Below are 19113 nucleotides of genomic sequence, written 5' to 3' on the forward strand. Positions count from 1 at the left end.
TTTTATGTTTGCAGAGGCCTAGCAAAATGGGTTCATCATGATCATGATTGGGGCGCCCCTGGGCACTAGTGAAATTTAAATATTAAATAATTATTAGCACACAAAGCTAACCTGATTAAAGACATATGACAAAATGTCCAGCACAAACTATAGTTATTAAAACACTACCTGAAAAACCAGTGTTAATTCAGAGAGTCTTTAGGTTAGAAGAGGCAGCCACAGTAGAAGCTCATTCTTTTCTAAATTTTAAATTCACAGAACATTATTACTCTTTGTTTACAGATATAAAAACTTTATTCAGAACAATTAACATAATTCACCTATTTACAATAAAATTAGAGTTTTGAAAACTATAAAACATCAAAATACAGAGGAGCATTTACATTTAAGTTGTTCAAGCAATTAGGTTAAACAACAGGTTAAAAATGGTCAGGTTAAAAGTCTGAGCTCAAAATATTACAACTACCATTTTTAAAAATTTCTAGTAAACTCTTTTCCTGTCTTCTGGTATCATGTTGGTGCTATCACCCTACATCACCACATTTATATTTTAGAACAAATTGATATCCCAATGCCTAAAGCATGGATATATTAATATAAGGGGCTGGTTCATTTATTTGTAAATGAAAAACGTAAGTTTAATAGTAGAAAATTTCAGTGAAAACATAAAAGCAATAAACTCAATGTTCTAATTACTTAAACATTTGGTGTATCATAATAAAGACTGAGAATTTGTAAGTGACATTAAAAAGGGATTTCTTAAAAAAGCTGTCACCACTGGTTCCTGAAGAGTTTGAGTACTGCGAGGCAGTAATTTATTATTATGCTTGCATGGGTTATAGAAACAGCACTATAAAATAAGTGGACATCACAATCGTCAACCTCCACCCCCTAGCCCAATTACTTGTTTCTATTTTCATGCTAAAACACATTAGTAAAAGTCTGTATGTGTTTATGGGAAGCCGAAACCCATTAAAAAGTTTTGTAAAATTTAAATTGTAAAGATATATTTCAGTGAAATTCACATTGGAAAGGTAAGTGGTCATTCTAGAATCGTGCATTACAGTGGCAGACATGGGCTGATAAGTCTCAGACAAGAAATACTACAGCAGGGAAAAATCAAAGTCAATTCTTTACTTGAACGCTTGCAATCCTGCCTGAAATGATGAGCATCACATCTAAATCTTACTTTTTCTTAGAAACACGAATTAAAAGATTTGTTGATGTCCTTGATTTCAGACCCAACATTACATTTCCTTCAGAAAGACTTCTAACAAGGTTCCTCTGCATATTTGGTTCTTGTTTCCGGCTTCTTGTTCCAATTCCTAATGAAGAAATAGATGTCATTTTAAAAACAAAAACAAAAAAACCTCTTTCAAAAGTATGAGCATTATTTCTTTATTTTGTTTCATGTTGGGGGCGACCAGAATCCACTATTGTGAGACAGTGTGTGGATTCTACAGCTTTTTCTACATTTATCAGAGTCTAGCTTTTATTAAAAAAAAAAAAAAAAAAAAAAAAAAAGGTCAGCTCTTCTAGGTGAGACGATTTGCTCTGATAAGTTTGTAGTGGAAGATACAGAAACACGACCAATAAAGGAGGTATAGGACTCCACTTAACTTTGTGCCTTATTGAAAGGAACTATGTATACATAATTTGTAGATATACATTTTACACTTTATTCTCCAGTATGCCTAATACCCTATTCAAATTTGTACATAGACAAATTTCCCTAACTCAATTTTGAAAAAATAAAAAATAAAAATAGAACTTACTGCTAGCTATTGAGCACCACCTCATTCTTTCCCTGGAAGCACGCCTTTTTGGAAACAAAAACTGCTACTATGATAAGAGCATAACTCTTTCTTCTTGCCCCCAGGGACATGATATTTAAGTACATGACATATCTGAAGCATGTGTTACTAAATACCTGAAAGGTAGGCAAACTAATTTGCGTTTATCCCTTTTCTTTTAAAAAAAAATTTTTTTGGTATGTCTAATATTTTGCGGTATTAAAGTAGGTACTCAAATACATGATTCCTTAACAATACAGTTATAGAAACTGGTGTTGGTATCCCTTATTTCCCAACACTTGGTAGAAATAAGTAACATGGAGATAGCACTGCACACAGAAGTACAGAAGCATGTCTGTCTACTATAAACTTTGCTAAAGTCAGTAGACTGTAAAACATACAGCAGTCTTCAACCTACTCTAAATTGTACAAGAGGATTATGCCAGCATTGGGAATGACCAAGCATGGTAGAGGAGGGAAGGCATAGGTAGCTTTAAAGTCATTTTTGCATCCTCCCCATTCCTGAGCTGTGCTGAATTCAGTTCTGATGTAGTTCACAATCTAGCTCAGAGTTTTCCATATAATCTCTTCCCATACATAAAGTTACAGAAAGCATTCAGCTTTTTTTGTTTTAAATTCTGTATGCTCTGTTAAAGAAAGGAACAATACATCGAAAATACTGATTCCCTCTCCAAATGAAAGAGGATAGTAACCCTGATGTGAGGTTGCTTTCCCCAAATAAAAATGAAACTGAAGTCCTGACAAAAATGTACAGCACAATGCAAGATATTATAGAATACACCATGTGGGATTATGGTTAAGAGCTGTCCAGAGAGTAAAAATTCCATTTCTTGACAACTTTTGAAATTTGTGGAAGGAAAACCAAATCCTTTGAACATTTTTTTTGGAAACAGTTATGTCAATATGTCTGTGTTTGGAGCAAAAAAGTCTTCGGAAGTGACCAGAGTGTCTACCCTGGACTTCAGAAACCTTATGTAGAAAACTTTATGAAAAGAAATACATTTTGGCTTTGAAAAAGCAATGCATTTTAATAAAGAACATTTAGTCAAAAATGTTCTGATTAGCTTTAGTTATGGTTACTCTATGTGGAATTTTTCATGGTACAGGTGGGCTTCACAAGTTTTTGGAAAGATGAGAGTGAGGATACTTAGTAAAAATTCATTTGGAGATTGCAACCAAGAGTAAATAGGAGCCTAAAAGGTGTAAAATCAAGAGTGAGTTGAGGTGATAAAGGGACCAGTTAAGAGAGAAATGTATGTGAAAAACTGGCTGGGGAGATCAGATTAAGGAAGATAATTTATTTTTACAATGATTAAGATGTCACAGTTTGACTTTTAAATCTTGCTTTTAGCAGCTGTTCTTTCAAGGCAAAAAGGTTCAAGGGATATTTGCTAAGTGGGAAGGACAGTTACAATACATGAACCTGGACAGTTCTTCCTAATACAAAATAGACTTAGCTTTGGGTGTTTTAGTAAATTTAGAAACACAAGTAAAAAATCATTAAATTTGAGGCACATTTACAACAGATTACTTTGGATTAACCCTTGTGTAACACACCCTTCAATGCCAAGAGACTAACAATAATATAAAATACATTAGCATCGACAATGGGCACGCTGCACACACAGAGACTACATGTTAAATTAGAACTAAGAAAGCCACACTTTTTTGGAAAATTGCGGGACAAATGCTCTTCATTCATTTTTAATCAGTAATAGAATTTGTTACAACAAAAAGTTTTCTACATTTCAGACAGAAGTTTCTTGCAAGCCACTATTATGATCACCTTTTACAGAATGTTTTGGGAACACCACCTAGAGTATTGTAAACAATTTGCTAGCGACTAAAGAATCCTTAAATATTGCTTGCAAATTTCATCTTCTCAACTTCACTGCTGTGTTTTCCCAAATGGTATCAAAAATTTATCTAATAAATCTCTTGTTGGAAAAGTAATCATGCTGTGTTAAAAGATGAAACAAGCATTCAAAAAAGGTTTGGCAAAGTGCTTAAGAGATTATTTTATTTCTCAATAAAAGCAGATCTGGAAATTCCATAGCAGGCACTTAAGTTTGATGCTTGTCAATGGGACTGTGCCAGATCAAACCTGCTACCAGTGAAGAGTTCGCTTTTAGAGTGCTTAAAATCATTAAAGTACCTATAAGAATTATGTTTTATCATTTAAATTTGTTATAAACTTGGAATACTGGGACCATGCCTAATCAAGACCCAATAACTGACTAAACCTATTTCAAGTTGGGTTGTTGGTTTTTTTTGGTGTTTGTTTTTTAAATGAATGGACATACCATATTCAGCAAACAGCTTAGCTGACTGATCACAGCAACAAACCATGAAAATGAGAAACTGTAAATGTCAAAATTTAATCTTGGACCTCCTACACAACCAGCCATGGCCACAAATTCCAGTTTAATATCGTAAGTTATAATTTTGACACTTACCTGCTTTTTTGGGCACTCTTAAAGGTTTATGACTTAACAAGATATCCTGTCGAATACGCTTTGCAGACACAGGATTTTGCAGGCTACTTAATCCACTGTTTGGCACAGAACTTGAAAAAAAAGACAAATAAAAAGTTTACTTTTAGTGAAGTGATGTTAAGCCCACTCACTGTACCTTGGTATTTCAGGACATGCAGTCTGAAAATATATTAGACAGTATCACCTAGTATTAGTGGGTCTTATTAAGAAAATGCAACAGAATAAACTTAATTTTCTTTCTGGTCTGTCTTCAGATTTCATTTCAAACAGTTTTCTTTTAAAGCTTTGTAGTACAATCTTGTAGGAATGTATTAATTGTGAAAAACAAACAAACAAACAAAAAAACTAAGTATATCATTTCATGAAATAATGTAGTCCAAAATTCCATTGACATTTTGGGAAGCAACGGATGATAATTGGATGGTCACAATTAAGGACATAAACATACTAAACAGAAACCAGATGCAACATGTATAAAAAGTTCTTCAAATGGTCAAGCTGTGTATATTGCTCTAGTCAATTTTTAATTACTACAATAATTCTCCCTCTGCCTCCATATAGTGGAGGTGGATGGGTAGAGGGAGACAATCATTTCACAGCTAAGCTTTAAGAAGGTGGTTGAAGCTGATAGTTTACTAAAAGAAAAAAACTAGCATTTTATAGTATTTCAACTAATGGAATTAAAGCATGACAATGAACCACAATGAACATGAAGTTGTCAGTGACATCACACTCCTTCCACTATTGTCCCGCCCACCCTCTATGACCTGATTCTGCAAGACAACTTTGAAATCAAGATACAGTAAGTTTTAAAATATAAACCACAGCCACATTTCTACATGTTTTCTTGTTTCTCTTACAGTATTTTATAGCACTATTCTTCATACTTTAAAGACTGTTTTGTTAAAAAACTTGTGTTCTACTAAAATACACAGCAAACAGGAAAACTGATTAAGGTTAGGACTGCTTCCTGCTACTGCTGGGGCCCCTTTATCTCTGAAGCCTGGCTCCTGGGAAGATGATCCACTCTCAGTGGGGGCATGTGAGGAGCCTTTAGCAAGGGACCCATCCCCTTTCCTCCCCATGTTACTAATGACTGGCTTCCAGTCACTGACCTGGAAACTAGGGTTACTGGTTATTATGTTTGCTGGGGGCGGGGAGGGAGAGAGGGAGGGGGAAGGGATGGTTGAGATTTAGACTTTGTATTTCAATGCTTGATTGGGAGGGATATATTTGGTGTAGGGAGGGAATGGGGGGGCGGGGAAGAGGAGAAAAATATAAGGAATGCTATCTCTCTTCCTTCTCCATAAACAAGCATATGGTTTCCTTCTCACTTTCTCCCACCCAGAGATAGATAAGAGAGGGTGAAATGTGTCTCATCTGGTTTTAGGAATTAGTGTGTCACTTGTGGTCAGACAGCATGATTTTAGGGAGAAAGAGAAGAGAGTATTACTGAGAGAGCAAGTCCTGAGGTTTCCTCTAAAGTTATCCTGGTTCGGAGAGCAGGAAAAAGTGTGTGGGGGATGTGGGGGTGGGGATAGTGAAGCCGCTGTTTTGGAGAGGCAATAAGGCTCTATGACTTTAGTGGTTCAAATGGAAGACACTGGAATGCTTCAGTTTTAGAAGAGTTTCTACTGTAACATAATATTTGCGTCTAATCAGGCAAAAGAAAGTCAGAAACAAAAAAGGTAATTACGTACATTTCTAGGATTAACCTCTTAACCTTAGGAATTAGTGAGTGATTTTGTAGCAAACTTAACTGAGGCATTTCATGTACTCTGAGAAATGTAGTTATTTTTCTTTAGAATGCTGTGCACTGCTTTGACGAAATGCCACAGGCATCTAGATTGTTTAGCTCAACTCATAATTATTTGAGAATACGTGGAAATACAAAGGATACCTCTCCCAGCCCAAAAAGCAACAACAAAACACTTCTTTTTAAATTTAAATTGATGTCAACCAAAGCATGAGCATGGAGCTTCTTCACTTCTTGGAACGAGTGTGTACACTGAACTTCCAGGAAGATCAGACCTGTTTTAAAAAGGTACCAGAACAGTGATGCAGCCTGTGCTGCATTTCTGAAACCTGTGCCTTTGCTAAATTAGGAATAACTGAAGATTTGTTTTTTTTCTTCAAATGATATACACTCATAAAATTAGGGTTGTATTTCTCACTCAGATGTGCTTATGTGTGTGTGTATAACTACTTGAAACTTGATATCCGGATTCATGACTTCTCCAGAAGCATTTTATGGATAGAGCCTTGATTCATACATTAAAAAATAACTTATGCTGGAATGTATTACTGACTGTAATCAACCAATGCCAATCTATAACAGCAACTTAATTAAAGGGATGCTGTTTTTTTGTTTTTAATCAAAAACAAAAATTTCTGCTAAAGGACCTTTGAATAGCATCTCCTGAAATAAAAAAAAACCCTCTTAAAAACCGGTGTGGTGTGAGAGGGATATTTCTACTACCCGGATGTTCAGAAGTGATTTTTTACAGGCCACAAAGTAACTCCACAAAACATGAGGCCTCCCTTTATCCTTCATGCCCTTCCCTTGCATAGAAGTCTGCTTGCTGCCCTTCCAGTTTCAGCTTTGCCTCTGCTATTACTAGTAAACATCCTCTTTCAGGATCTAAGTAGTGCAGTTCATGAGAGTGAAGTTATAATGGTTGAGACAGAAATTGTAACTTACTAACAAAATAGTGAAATTGATAACACACACAGAGTGATGTCAAATGCATGAAAAACATTTCTTATCTCTTTCAGTTTTGGTAATCTTCAGTGTTTTCTGTAACAGTAGGCACAACATTTTCAGATAGCGATTTGATTTTCAAATTGATGATGCAATTTCCCCTTCTAAATCAGAAGTCGTTTTCCCACATATAGTGTAAGACAGTTATAGAAAATGCAATGTTAGTCTGTATTGATTCTACTAAAACTAAAAAATAGTTCGTATAAAAAACCCCTTAAGAACAGATTCTACGTAACCTGGGAAGGTTAATACTTAAATCTGAATTGTCAAAGCCACTGTGGGTCAGAATAATTTCTCATATTTCTGGATACCAGTGACTTGGTAAAAACTTCTTCACATGTGGGAAAATGTTACAGGATGAGAATTGTGATGAAAATGAAAGCAGTAGGTAAAAGCTCATTTGAATGGCAGTAGAACAGACACTGTTTTAAAATTACCTTAATAACTTTCTTTTTCTCTCAGCAGCAGAAGTCATTGCCATATAAGAAGGCTGCTCATGTATTGGACCAGGATTTCTGTTCAGCAATGATGGGAGACCAAGTCTGAAATTAAAATAAGATACTAATTTAAATTATGAAAACCCTATCCTGTGTGAAAACAGTTATTTCTCACTTTAAGCCAAGTAAGTGTTTTTCAACTGAAAAACACAGTACTGGTAATAAAATGAACTTATTCCAAATAAAAGCAGAAATATAGTTATAATGTCTTTTTTGAAAGGTAAGGACATACTTTATAACTTTCCTTTTGAAAGCCAAAACATGGTACTACGATATTAGTAGTTAACATATATATGGCAGTTTTCATCAGGGGACTACAAAGTGCCTTTGAAGGATGATTAGTATTTCCCCATTTTACAGATAGGAACATTTCTTAACTTCTCTGAATCTCAGTTTTTCTAAAGCCACACAGAAGCAGTACTGGGAATAGTACCCAGTTTTCCTGACTCCCAGTAAGTGCCCTCTACCTCATCTCCAGTCTATTAGGTAGCAAAATACATCCAAAATGACCAGAAAATTTAACAACTTAATTTGTAGTTTGTTTTTAATGTCTTATTAAAACAGGATAGGAGTTTGAAAAATGCTAAGTGTTGGCTTGACTCTCCTCCGCACTGAAGTCAATGGAAATTTTACTATTGACCACAATGACCAATGCTGAGAACTTCTGAAGAAAAAAAAAAAAAAATCACATCATTAGTTATTTAAGTTTACTAGAAAAATAGAAAACAGTATAATTAAAACAGATTGCATGAAAAGAAGCAATATAAAACAAAGCATGTAGGAAAAGAGGAATAGGAAAAGAATGAGGAGTTCTCCTCATGCACGGATGCACATAACTACCTTTGTAAAACACTGCTGTTGCTGCACAGGTGCGACTCCTTTTCAGACAAGTCAGCAGAAGGGTCATTTGTGTTACTTGTACCTTCGTACAGAGTCACTGTTGAGTTCATGTCTGTCTGTTCACATTCTGGTATCATGTTATATGTGAAGTCCATGTCACACTCTTCTTTCAAAGGGAAATGAATGTCTACATTACAATTGTTAACTTCGGGAAGGCTTGCTACTTGTAATGGTTGCTTTACCACAGTCTGTGTACAAAAGATTGACATAGATTTTCTGCAAACTTCTGGTGTGTATACAATAGGACGGACCTCCTTGCTGAGGGAATCCTCCAGGCAACTAAGGCTAGACTGTTCAGAAGCTTCAGGACTTTGTGCTGTTGCTGGAGAGTTCATGAGCTTCCGCCTTGTTCTTTTTTGTGGAGGGATTGCACATTCGCTTACATGTTGCACATTTTTCTTGTTTTCTTCTGAAGGCACTCCTGAAGGTGTACCTGTTCAACACAGTGAAGACTAGTTAGCAGTTTACCGAAACTCTGTTCATTAGAACACTGCTTTCCCACTCACCCACAATCCAAACTAGTGTAGCTGGTTTCATTTCTTTGCCCCTCTTTCCTCCCTCCTCTGCCAAAAAAAGTAAACGTCTATGCAAAAAAAAGCTATTAGAAATAACTTCTGTTAAATGAACACATTTGTATTTAAAGGAAAGAATACAATTATTTCTATTATGGTAGTTACCTGTACTGCAAAATTTGGGCTCTGTTGTGCAAGGTGCTGCACACACGCATGCACACAGATCTCTGTCCTAAAGAGCTTACAATCTAAGTTCAAACAACACACTCCAGATGAGTGTGACGAAAAAACAGAAAGAAGACAGTGACCAGGGAATGGTGCATAAAGATAACGCAAGTAAGATCAGATGATTACACAGGTTAGCTATTGTACACCTTAGTTGTTCCTGAAGATTTTAAGTCATAAGTTATTATTTTTCCTAAAAAAAAAAAAAAAAAAAAGAGCACCTGGCCACAACTGCCCCCACAATGTAGCCATTGTTAGTTTGGCTGACTTCTAGTAAGTATTGCACACTGTGGGGCAGGTGTGGTCATGAGGTGGAAGGAGAGAGGATTGTTATAACAAGTGGAGAGTAGAGGAGGAGATGAGAACAGGGAAGAAACCTTGGAGCTAATAAGAAAAGAGAAGAGTAGAAAGGTTACATTGGATCTTGTCACTCTTCTAAAAACAACCCCATTTCCAACAAACAATAAACGTTTTCTGAAAATCTTTAAAATGTCAAAGGAAGCAATAAAGTAGACATCCATGATCACACCTAGCAGAGAATACTTTATTTACCCCCTCAGAAAGTGGAATGACTAAAGTATTATGGCTTGATTTAAAACAAAAACAACTGAGGGGAGAAAAGAGGGAAGATTCTATTTTTGCTGAAGTTGTTAGCAAAGGAGAATCAGTGTAAGATATATACCATTGTTTAAATAGCTGGGTTAGTGGTGACCCTGGTCAATGGGTAGTTTATAATATAAGTAAAACAATTCTCATGTTACAAATCGAAGCTAATAGAGGCCAGTCATAAAAGTGAAATGTTCCTATATTTTACTTTCATTTTAACTTTTAAACTGATGAAGTAAACTCTGATATGCTTAAAATTACACCTACTATGGACTGGCTTCACTTCAATTTGCAGTCTCAGAATCACACTTTACCTCTACTCTGCTTGTTTAATTCTTATGACCAGGTAAGTAGTTCATAGCTTGCTCAGGAAATAATCTGAAATGTTAAACTGCAGTACTCATTCAGGAGGACTGCTGAAAAAACTTTTGACTGAGAAAAAACTGAATGCAATTTTAGAAGTGAATTTTGAGTTTATCAACCTGAAACGTTCCTTAACTTTAGTCTTCTCCCACAGAGATTACCCTAGAGCTTTTAACAGCTCGAAAAATGTTTTAAGGATAGAAAGTTGATAAAAAAAATAGGTAATATAACAACTCTCATTTTTGCCACAAAATTACAGTATATACAAACTATAAGACCAGACAGCACATAGCAAATAATAAACTAATTTTAGTTTGTAACTAAAGCTTAACCACAATACCTTTTCCGTGCAGTAAAGGGGAGGGCAGTAGTGAAATGTAAATAGAGAAACAATCATAGAATCGTAGAATATTAGGGTTGGAAGAGACCTCAGGAGGTCATCTAGTCCTATCCCCTGCTCAAAGCAGGACCAACACCAACTAAATCACCCCAGCCAGGGCGTTGTCAAGCCGGGTCTTAAAAACCGCTAAGGATGGAGATTCCACAACCTCCCTAGGTAACCCATTCCAGTGCTTCACCACCCTCCTAGTGAAAAAGTATTTCCTAATAGCCAACCTAGACCACCCCCACTGCAACTTGAGACCATTGCTTCTTGTTCTGTCATCTGCCACCACTGAGACCAGCCTAGCTCCATCCCCTTTGAACCCCCCTTTCAGGTAGTTGAAGGCTGCTATGAAATCCCTCCTCACTCTTCTCTTCTGCACACTAAATAACCCCAGTTCCCTCAGCCTCTCTTCATAAGTCATGTGCCCCAGCCCGCTAATCATTTTTGTTGCCCTCTGCTGGACTCTCTCCAATTTGTCCACATCCCTTCTGTAGTGGGGGGACCAAAACTGGACACAATACTCTAGGTGTGGCCTCACCAATGCCGAATAGAGGGGAATAATCACTTCCCTCGATCTGCTGGCAATGCTCCTCCTAATACAGCCCAATATGCCATTGGCCTTCTTGGCAACAAGGGCACACTGCTGACTCATATCCAGCTTCTCGTCCACTGTAATCCCCAGGTCCTTTTCTGCAAAACTGCTGCTTATTCAGTGGGTCCCCAGCCTGTAGCGGTGCATGGGATTCTTCCTTCCTAAGTGCAGGACTCTGCACTTGTCCTTGTTGAACCTCATCAGATTTTTTTTGGCCCAATCCTCCAATTTGTCTAGGTCACTCTGGACCCTATCCCTATCCTCCACCGTATCTACCTCTCCCCCCATTTTAGTGTCATCTGCGAACTTGCTAAGCATGCAATTCATCCCATCAGATCATTAATTAAGATGTTAAACAAAACCGGCTCCAGGACTGACCCTTGGGGCACTCTGCTTGATACTGGCTGCCAACTAGACATCGAGCCATTGATCACTACCCATTGAGCCCAACAATCTATCTTTCTATCCACCTTATAGCCCATTCATCCCATCCAGACTTTTTTAACTTGCTAGCAAGAATACTGTGGGAGACCGTATAGAAAGCTTTACTAAAGTCAAGCTATATCACAACCATCACTTTCCCCATATCCACAGAGCCAATTATCTCATCGTAGAAGGCAATTAGGTTAGTCATGCATGACTTGCCCTTGGTGAGTCCATGCTGACTGTTCCTTTCCTCCAAGTGCTTCAAAATGGATTCCTTGAGTACTGCTCCATGATTTTGCCAGGGACTGAAGTGAGGCTGACTGGTCTATAGTTACCTGGGTTCTCTTTCTTCCCTTTTTAAAATATGGGCACTATATTTGCCTTTTTCCAATTGTCCAGGACCTCCCACAATTGCCACGAATTTTCAAAGATAATGGCCAATGGCTCTGCAATCACATCAACCAACTCCCTCAGCACCCTTGGATGCATTAGATCTGGATCCATGGACTTGTACAAGTCCAACTTTTCTAAATAGTCCTTAACCTGTTCTTTCGCTACAGAGGGCTGCTCACCTCCTTCCCATACTGTGTTGCCCAGTGCAGCAGTCTGGGAACTGACCTTGTCTGTGAAGACAGAGGCAAAAAAAGCATTGTTTAACATCAGTAGTGTGCAAGGTGTTGGAGAAGATTCTGAAAGAGAAACTAGTTGAGGACCTTGAGGTTAATGGCAAATGCGATAAATTACAGCATGGTTTTACGAAGGGCAGATCGTGCCAAACGAATCTGATCTCCTCCTTTGAGAAAGTAACGGACTTATTAGATAAGGGAAATGCGGTGGACCTAATATACCTGGATTTCAGTAAAGCGTTTGATACAGTACCCCATGAGGAATTATTGGTTAAAATGAAAAACATGGGGATCGATATGAAAATCCAGAGATGGATAAGGAATTGGTTAATGGGGAGAATGCAGCGGGTCGTATTAAAGGGTGAATTGTCGGGTTGGAGGGAGGTTACTAGTGGAGTGCCTCAAGGTTCGGTTTTGGGACCCATCTTATTTAATCTATTTATAACTGACCTCGGGACCGATTGCAAGAGTGGGCTGATAAAGTTTGCGGATGATACGAAGGTGGGAGGAGTTGCAAACTCGGAGGAGGATAGGGATATTCTGCAGGGAGACTTGAATGAGCTTGTGAATTGGAGTATCAGAAATAGGATGAAATTTAATAGTGAAAAGTGTAAGGTGATGCACTTGGGGATGAATAATAACAATTTTAGTTACAAGATGGGGACGCATTGGTTAGAAGCAACGGAAGAGGAGAAGGACCTAGGGGTCCTTGTGGACCGCAGGATGACTATGAGTCGACAATGTGACGTGGCGGTGAAAAAAGCCAATGCGGTCTTGGGATGTATTAGGCGTGGTATATCTAGTAGGGATAGGGAGGTCCTGCTTCCGTTGTATAAGGCGCTGGTCAGACCTCATTTGGAGTACTGTGTGCAGTTCTGGTCTCCAATGTTTAAAAAAGATGAACTCAAACTGGAACGGGTGCAGAGAAGGGCGACTAAGATGATCAGAGGAATGGAAAACCTGTCGTATGAAAAGAGATTAGAGGAGCTTGGGTTGTTTAGTCTGACAAAGCGAAGGCTGAGGGGGGATATGATTGCTATCTTTAAATATATCAGAGGGGCTAATACAAGGGAGGGAGAGGAATTATTCCAGCTTAGTACTAATGTGGACACGAGAACGAATGGATACAAACTGGCCGGGGGGAAGTTTAGGCTTGAAATTAGACGAAGGTTTCTGACCGTCAGAGGGGTGAAATATTGGAACGGCCTTCCGAGGGAAACGGTGGGGGCGACGGACCTGTCTGGTTTTAAGATTAAGTTGGATAAGTTTATGGAGGGAATGGTTTAATGATAAAACATAGTAGCCAAGGAAAACCAAGCAATGGTACATGAATAACATAATGGCCAACAAGGGTCAGGCTAGAGACTCTTGCCTATATGCTCGGGGTATTACTGATCGCCATATTTGGGGTCGGGAAGGAATTTTCCTCCAGGGTAGATTGGCTGAGCCTCTGGAGGTTTTTCGCCTTCCTCCGCAGCATGGGGCAGGGATCACTAGCAGGAGGGTCTCAGCCGATTGAAGTCACTAAAACACAGGATTGGGGACTTCAACGGTAGAGTCCAGGGAAGGGTCTTGCGGCCTGCAGCATGCAGGGGGTCAGACCAGATGATCATAATGGTCCCTTCTGACCTTAAAGTCTATGAGTCTATGAGTCATTGAGTACTTCAGCTTTTTCCACATCATCTGTCACTATGTTGCCTCATTCAATAAGGGTTCCACACTTACTCTGACCTTCTTCTTGTTATTAACATACCTGCAGAAACCCTTCCTGTTACCCTTCACATCCCTTGGGCTTCCTGATTACACCCCTGCATGCTCTAGCAATGTTTTTATACTCCTCCCTAATCATCTGTCCAAATTTCCACTTCTTATAAGCTTCCTTTTTGAGTTTAAGATCACCAAAGATTTCACTGTTAAGCCAAGCTGGTCGCCTGCCATATTTGCTATTCTTTCTGCTCATCGGGAGGGTTTGTTCCTGCACCCTCAATAAGGCTTCTTTAAAATACAGCCAGCTTTCCTGGACTCCTTGCCCCCTCATATTAGTCTCCCAGGGGATCCCGCCCATCAGTTCCCCAAGGGAGTCTAAGTCTGCTTTTCTGAAGTCCAGGGTCCGTATTTTGCTATTCTCCTTTCTTCCTTTTGTCAGGATCCTGATTTCAACTATCTTATAGTCACTGCTGCCTAGGTTGCCACCCACTTCTACTTCCCCTACCAATTCTTCCCTGTTTGTAAGCAGCAGATCAAGAGGAGCACGACCCCTAGTTGGTTCCTCCTGCACTTGGTACCAGGAAGTTGTCCCCAACACTCTCCAAAAACTTCCTGGATTGTCTGTGCATTGCTGTATTGCTCTCCCAGCAGATGTCAGGGTGATTGAAGTCCCCCATTAGAACCAGGGCCTGTGATCTGGAAACTTCAGTTAGTTGTCCGAAGAAAACCTCGTCTACCTCATCCTTCTGATCCACCATGACATAACTCTTGTTGCTCTTGCCTCTAAACTTAACCCAAAGACTTTCAACAGGCTTTTTTTCATTATACTGTTTCATTTCACGGCTGTGGAATTTTTGTTTGAGTGTAGCATAAATGGGAGATATGTTTCAAAAATAATTTCCCAGTCTCATTTAATTTCCCCTACCTCTATCTTTTATAGCCCTACTGTGGTACAGACAGCTATTTTTCTCAAAGCCCATTGGTCGATAATAGGCAAGAGGGGTTTTTTTTTTTTTTTTTTGGTTTATAAACTACTTTCAATTGGCGCTCTTGCAAGAGCACTAATGATTCCATTTATAGTTCACTACAAGGTCCGCTCTCTCATCCTTGGCCTTTTGTCAAGTGCTGTATACATTTTTACTGTAAAACGAATGCCCTTTATTCTGAATACGTACCTTCTGTCACAACTAAAAATTGTGACCAAGGCTTCCATTTAAGGGTTTTTGGACAGCTTATATTCTGAAATCCAACAAAGCTTTATCCAGCAAATCCATTTCTAGTCTTTGAAACAACTATCCATTAAACATTTCAGGACACATTTTTAAATATTAATTTATGAGGCTTTGCTGCAGCTTATATGCATCTGAAAGTGTGTGTTTCGGGAAAAAGTAGTGGTTAGTGTTCTATTTGTCTGCCGTTACATTCCGACAATGAGGTTCCAATTTCAGAAAGTTTGCTTACTGTAAGATGCTGGGTTATTGAAATGTCCTAAGAATGACTAGGAAGGAAGTCTGTGATACACAAACATCGTGGAGGGAGTGCCAAGTTTTAGAAGCTTCTACAAGACTAAATACAGAAAACACTTTTAAATTAACTGTAAATGTGAGCATTTAAGCCATGAATTAGATAGGTGGAGAACACAAAATTATTGCCAACATTAATAATTTGTTGAACTTCATCACAGTAAGAAATATTTCATACTGCAAAACAAGTACATTAATAAAAAGCAGATTGCAGGGGTTCTATTTGGGCAAATATAAGCTAGGAATAAAAATGCCTTTAAAATAACTAACATAACCAGAATGAAATTCATAGTAAAGAACAAGTTAAAATGAAACAGAATACTACGGCAAAGTGGCCAAGATACTAGAAATAAAGGGAATATCCTATTGTAATCTCTTGATTCTAGCATATGGGGCTTTAAGAAAAAACACTAAATATTGTGAGATTCATGAGAAAATTATGAGAGTTGTCAACACTGCTTACAATGTTACTGTCACAGGCTCAGGCTAGCTAAGTCTGGAACTAGAGAGCAAAGCGTCAAAGCCAGAAAGGAGAAAAGACACATGAGCTGTGGAAGAACATAAGAACAGCTAGGCTGTGTCCATCTAGCCCAGTATCCTGTCTTCTGATGGCAGCCAATGCCAGATGCCTCAAAGGGAATGAACAGAACAAAGCAATTATCAAGTGATCCATCCTGTCATCCAATCCCAGCATCTGGCAGTCAGAGACTTAGGAGCACCCAGAGAATGGGGTCGAATCCCTGACCATCTTGGTTAATAGCCATCGATGGCCTCCATGAACCTAATTCTTTTTTGAACCCAGTTATAGTTTTGGCCTTCACAATATCCCCTGGCAATGAGTTCCACAGATTGACTGTGTGTTGTGTGAAGCAGTATTTCCTCCTTTGTTTGTTTTAAACCTGCTGCCTTTTCATTTCATTAGGTGACCCCATGTTCTTATATTATATGAAGTGATAAATAAAACTTCCTTATTCACTTTCTTCACATCATTCATGATGGAGGAGGAAAGACATCTTTCTTTCTAGGTCCTTACATCCAGGCTACATCTAAATCTTGTTATGCAGATGCAACCAACATCTCTAAGGCCTTGTCTACACTGCTACTTACAGCGCTGAAACTTTCTTCGCTCAAGGGTGTGAACACGCCCCCCCCACCTCCCTCCGGAGCACTGCAAGTTTCAGCGCTGTAAAGTGGCAGTGCAGATAGTACTACAGAGTTGGTAGCTGCGCTCCCAGCGCTGGTAGCTATGCCCCTCATGGAGGTGGTTTTATTACAGTGCTGGGAGAACTCTCCTAGTGCTGGAGCCGTGACTACACAGCCACATTAAAGTGCTGCCGTGGCAGCGCTTTAACGTCGGCTGTGTAGACATATCCTAAGATTATATTTACATTGCAGCTGGGAGCGTGTGTCTCCACCTGGATAGACAGACTCGCATTACCTCTACTCAAGCTAGTATGCTAAAAATAGCAGTGTGGCTGTAGCGACACAGTTGGCAGCTTGAGCTAACTGCCCGACTCCAAGCCTGCCTGCCCCTCAGGGCCTAAACTTGGGTGGCTGGCCCAAGCCGCTGCCCACGCTGCAATGCCTACCTTGCTATTTTTAGCATGTTAGCTTGAGTCTAGCTCTCAGCTGTAGTGTAGATGTATCCAGTGATAGCCTTTCCTATTCATCCATACAGTAAAACATGTCCAAGATCTCATTATCTCACATTCCAATGACTGCATCATTCTTCTCTGGCCTTGATTAATGCAACCTTGTCCTGCTCATATCCATTAAAAATGCTGCTGCTAATCCCCTTTGCTCATGTCACCCGTCTCTTTACATCACTCCACTGGGTCCCACTTCTCTATTGCATTAAACATAAGCTACTTGTTTCCATGGCCAATTCCCAGCCTACCTATCATCCCATTTGCTATACAGGTGTTGACACCCACACCTCCAATTGGCCTATGATGCCAGCCTCTATTGTCCACTTGTTAAAATGTTAACAAGCACCATCATGCTTTCTCAGAGGCTGCACCTCATACTTGGGAGGAATTCCCCATAAATATCAGCAAAACTAACATATTGTCCTGTGTCTCTGTCATATGTCAGACACATAGATGAACATAGATGAATTAGTTGGGGAAGAGTCAACATGTTTTTTGTAAACGGGAAATCATGCCTCACCAATTTGCTAGAATTCTTCGAGGAGGTCAACTAGCATGTGGACAAGGGGGATCCAGTGGATATGGTATACTTAGATTTTCAGAAAGCCTTTGACAAAGTCCCTCTCCAAAGGCTCTTAAGCAAAAGTAAGCTGTCATGGGATAAGAGGGAATCCTCTCATGGATTGGTAACAGGTTAAAAGATAGGAAACAAAGGGTAGGAATAAATGGTCAGTTTTCAGAACGGAGAGAGGTAAATAGTGGTGTCCCCGAGGGGTCTGTACTGGGACCAGTCCTATTCAACATTTCATAAATGATCTGGAAAAAGGGGTAAACAGTGAGGTGCAAAATTTGCAGATGATACAAAACTACTCAAGATAGTTAAGTCCCAGGCAGACTGCAGAGAGCTACAAAAGGATCTCTCAAAATTGGGTGACTGGGCAACAAAATGGCAGATTAAATTCAATGATGATAAATGCAAAGTAATGCCCACTGGAAAATATAATTCCAACTATACATATAAAATGAAGGGGTCTAAATTAGCTGTTACCACTCAAGAAAGAGATCTTGGAGTCATTGTGGATAGTTCTCTGAAAACATCCACTCAATGTGCAGTGGCAATCAAAAAATCGAACAGAATGTTGGGAATCATTAAGAAAGGGATAGATAATAAGGGAGAAAATATTTTGCCTCTATATAAATCTATGGTACGCTCACATCTTGAATACTGTGTGCCGATGTGGTCACCCCATCTCAAAAAAGATATACTGGACTTGGAAAAGGTTCAGAAAACGGCAACAAAAATGATTAGGGGTATGAAACGGCTGCCATATGAGGAGAGATTAATAAGACTGGGAGTTTTCTGCTTGGAAAAGAGACGACTAAGGGGGGATATGGTTGAAGTCTATAAAAATCATGACTAGTGTCAAGGAAGAAAATAAGGAAATGTTATTCACTCCTCCTCATAACACAAGGACTAGGGGTCACCAAATGAAATTAATAGGCAGCAGGTTTAAAACAAACAAAAGGAACTATTTCTTCACACTACGCAGTCAACCTGTGGAACTCTTTTCAAGGGGATGTTGTGAAGACCAAGACTATAACAGGGTTCAAAAAAGAACTAGATAAATTCATGGACGATAGGTCCATCGATGGCTATTAGCCAGGATGGGCAGGGATGGTGTCCCTAGCCTCTGTTTGCCAGAAGCTGGGAATGAGCACAGGGAATGGATCACTTGATGATTGCTTGTTCATTCCTTCTGGGGAACCTGGCATTGGCCACTGTCGGAAGACAGGATATTGGGCTAGATGGACCTTTGGTCTGACCCAATATGGTAGTTCTTATGTTTTTACTTACAGATGGGAGAACTCTATCTTGGGAAGCAGTATCTCAGAAAAAGATCTGGGGATTTTGGTGAATAATCAGCTGAACATGAGCTCCCAGTGTGATGCTGTGGCCAAAAGAGCTAATGCGATCTCGGGATGCATCAACAAGGGAGTCTTGAGTAGAAATAGAGAGGATATTTTACCTCTG

At 39.1% G+C, this 19113-nt stretch overlaps 1 protein-coding gene across 2 annotated transcripts in view; it reads right to left on the minus strand.

Annotated features, from left to right (window-relative positions):
• Nucleotides 1-275: 275 nt before the first annotated feature.
• The window catches only part of KIF18A (kinesin family member 18A), a 111489-nt gene continuing 92651 nt past the window's right edge, over nucleotides 276-19113 (minus strand). For both annotated transcript variants that reach the window (XM_034769862.1, XM_034769861.1), the window contains 4 exons: nucleotides 8408-8900; nucleotides 7508-7612; nucleotides 4271-4380; nucleotides 276-1325 (listed from right to left, as the gene is read on the minus strand). In XM_034769862.1, the coding sequence (XP_034625753.1) occupies nucleotides 1186-1325; nucleotides 4271-4380; nucleotides 7508-7612; nucleotides 8408-8900 (848 nt within the window). In that variant the 3' untranslated portion in view covers nucleotides 276-1185. The remainder of the gene's footprint in view (nucleotides 1326-4270; nucleotides 4381-7507; nucleotides 7613-8407; nucleotides 8901-19113) is intronic.

This window comes from Trachemys scripta, chromosome 4, assembly GCF_013100865.1.
Source record: "Trachemys scripta elegans isolate TJP31775 chromosome 4, CAS_Tse_1.0, whole genome shotgun sequence".
Classification (NCBI taxonomy): domain Eukaryota; kingdom Metazoa; phylum Chordata; order Testudines; family Emydidae; genus Trachemys; species Trachemys scripta.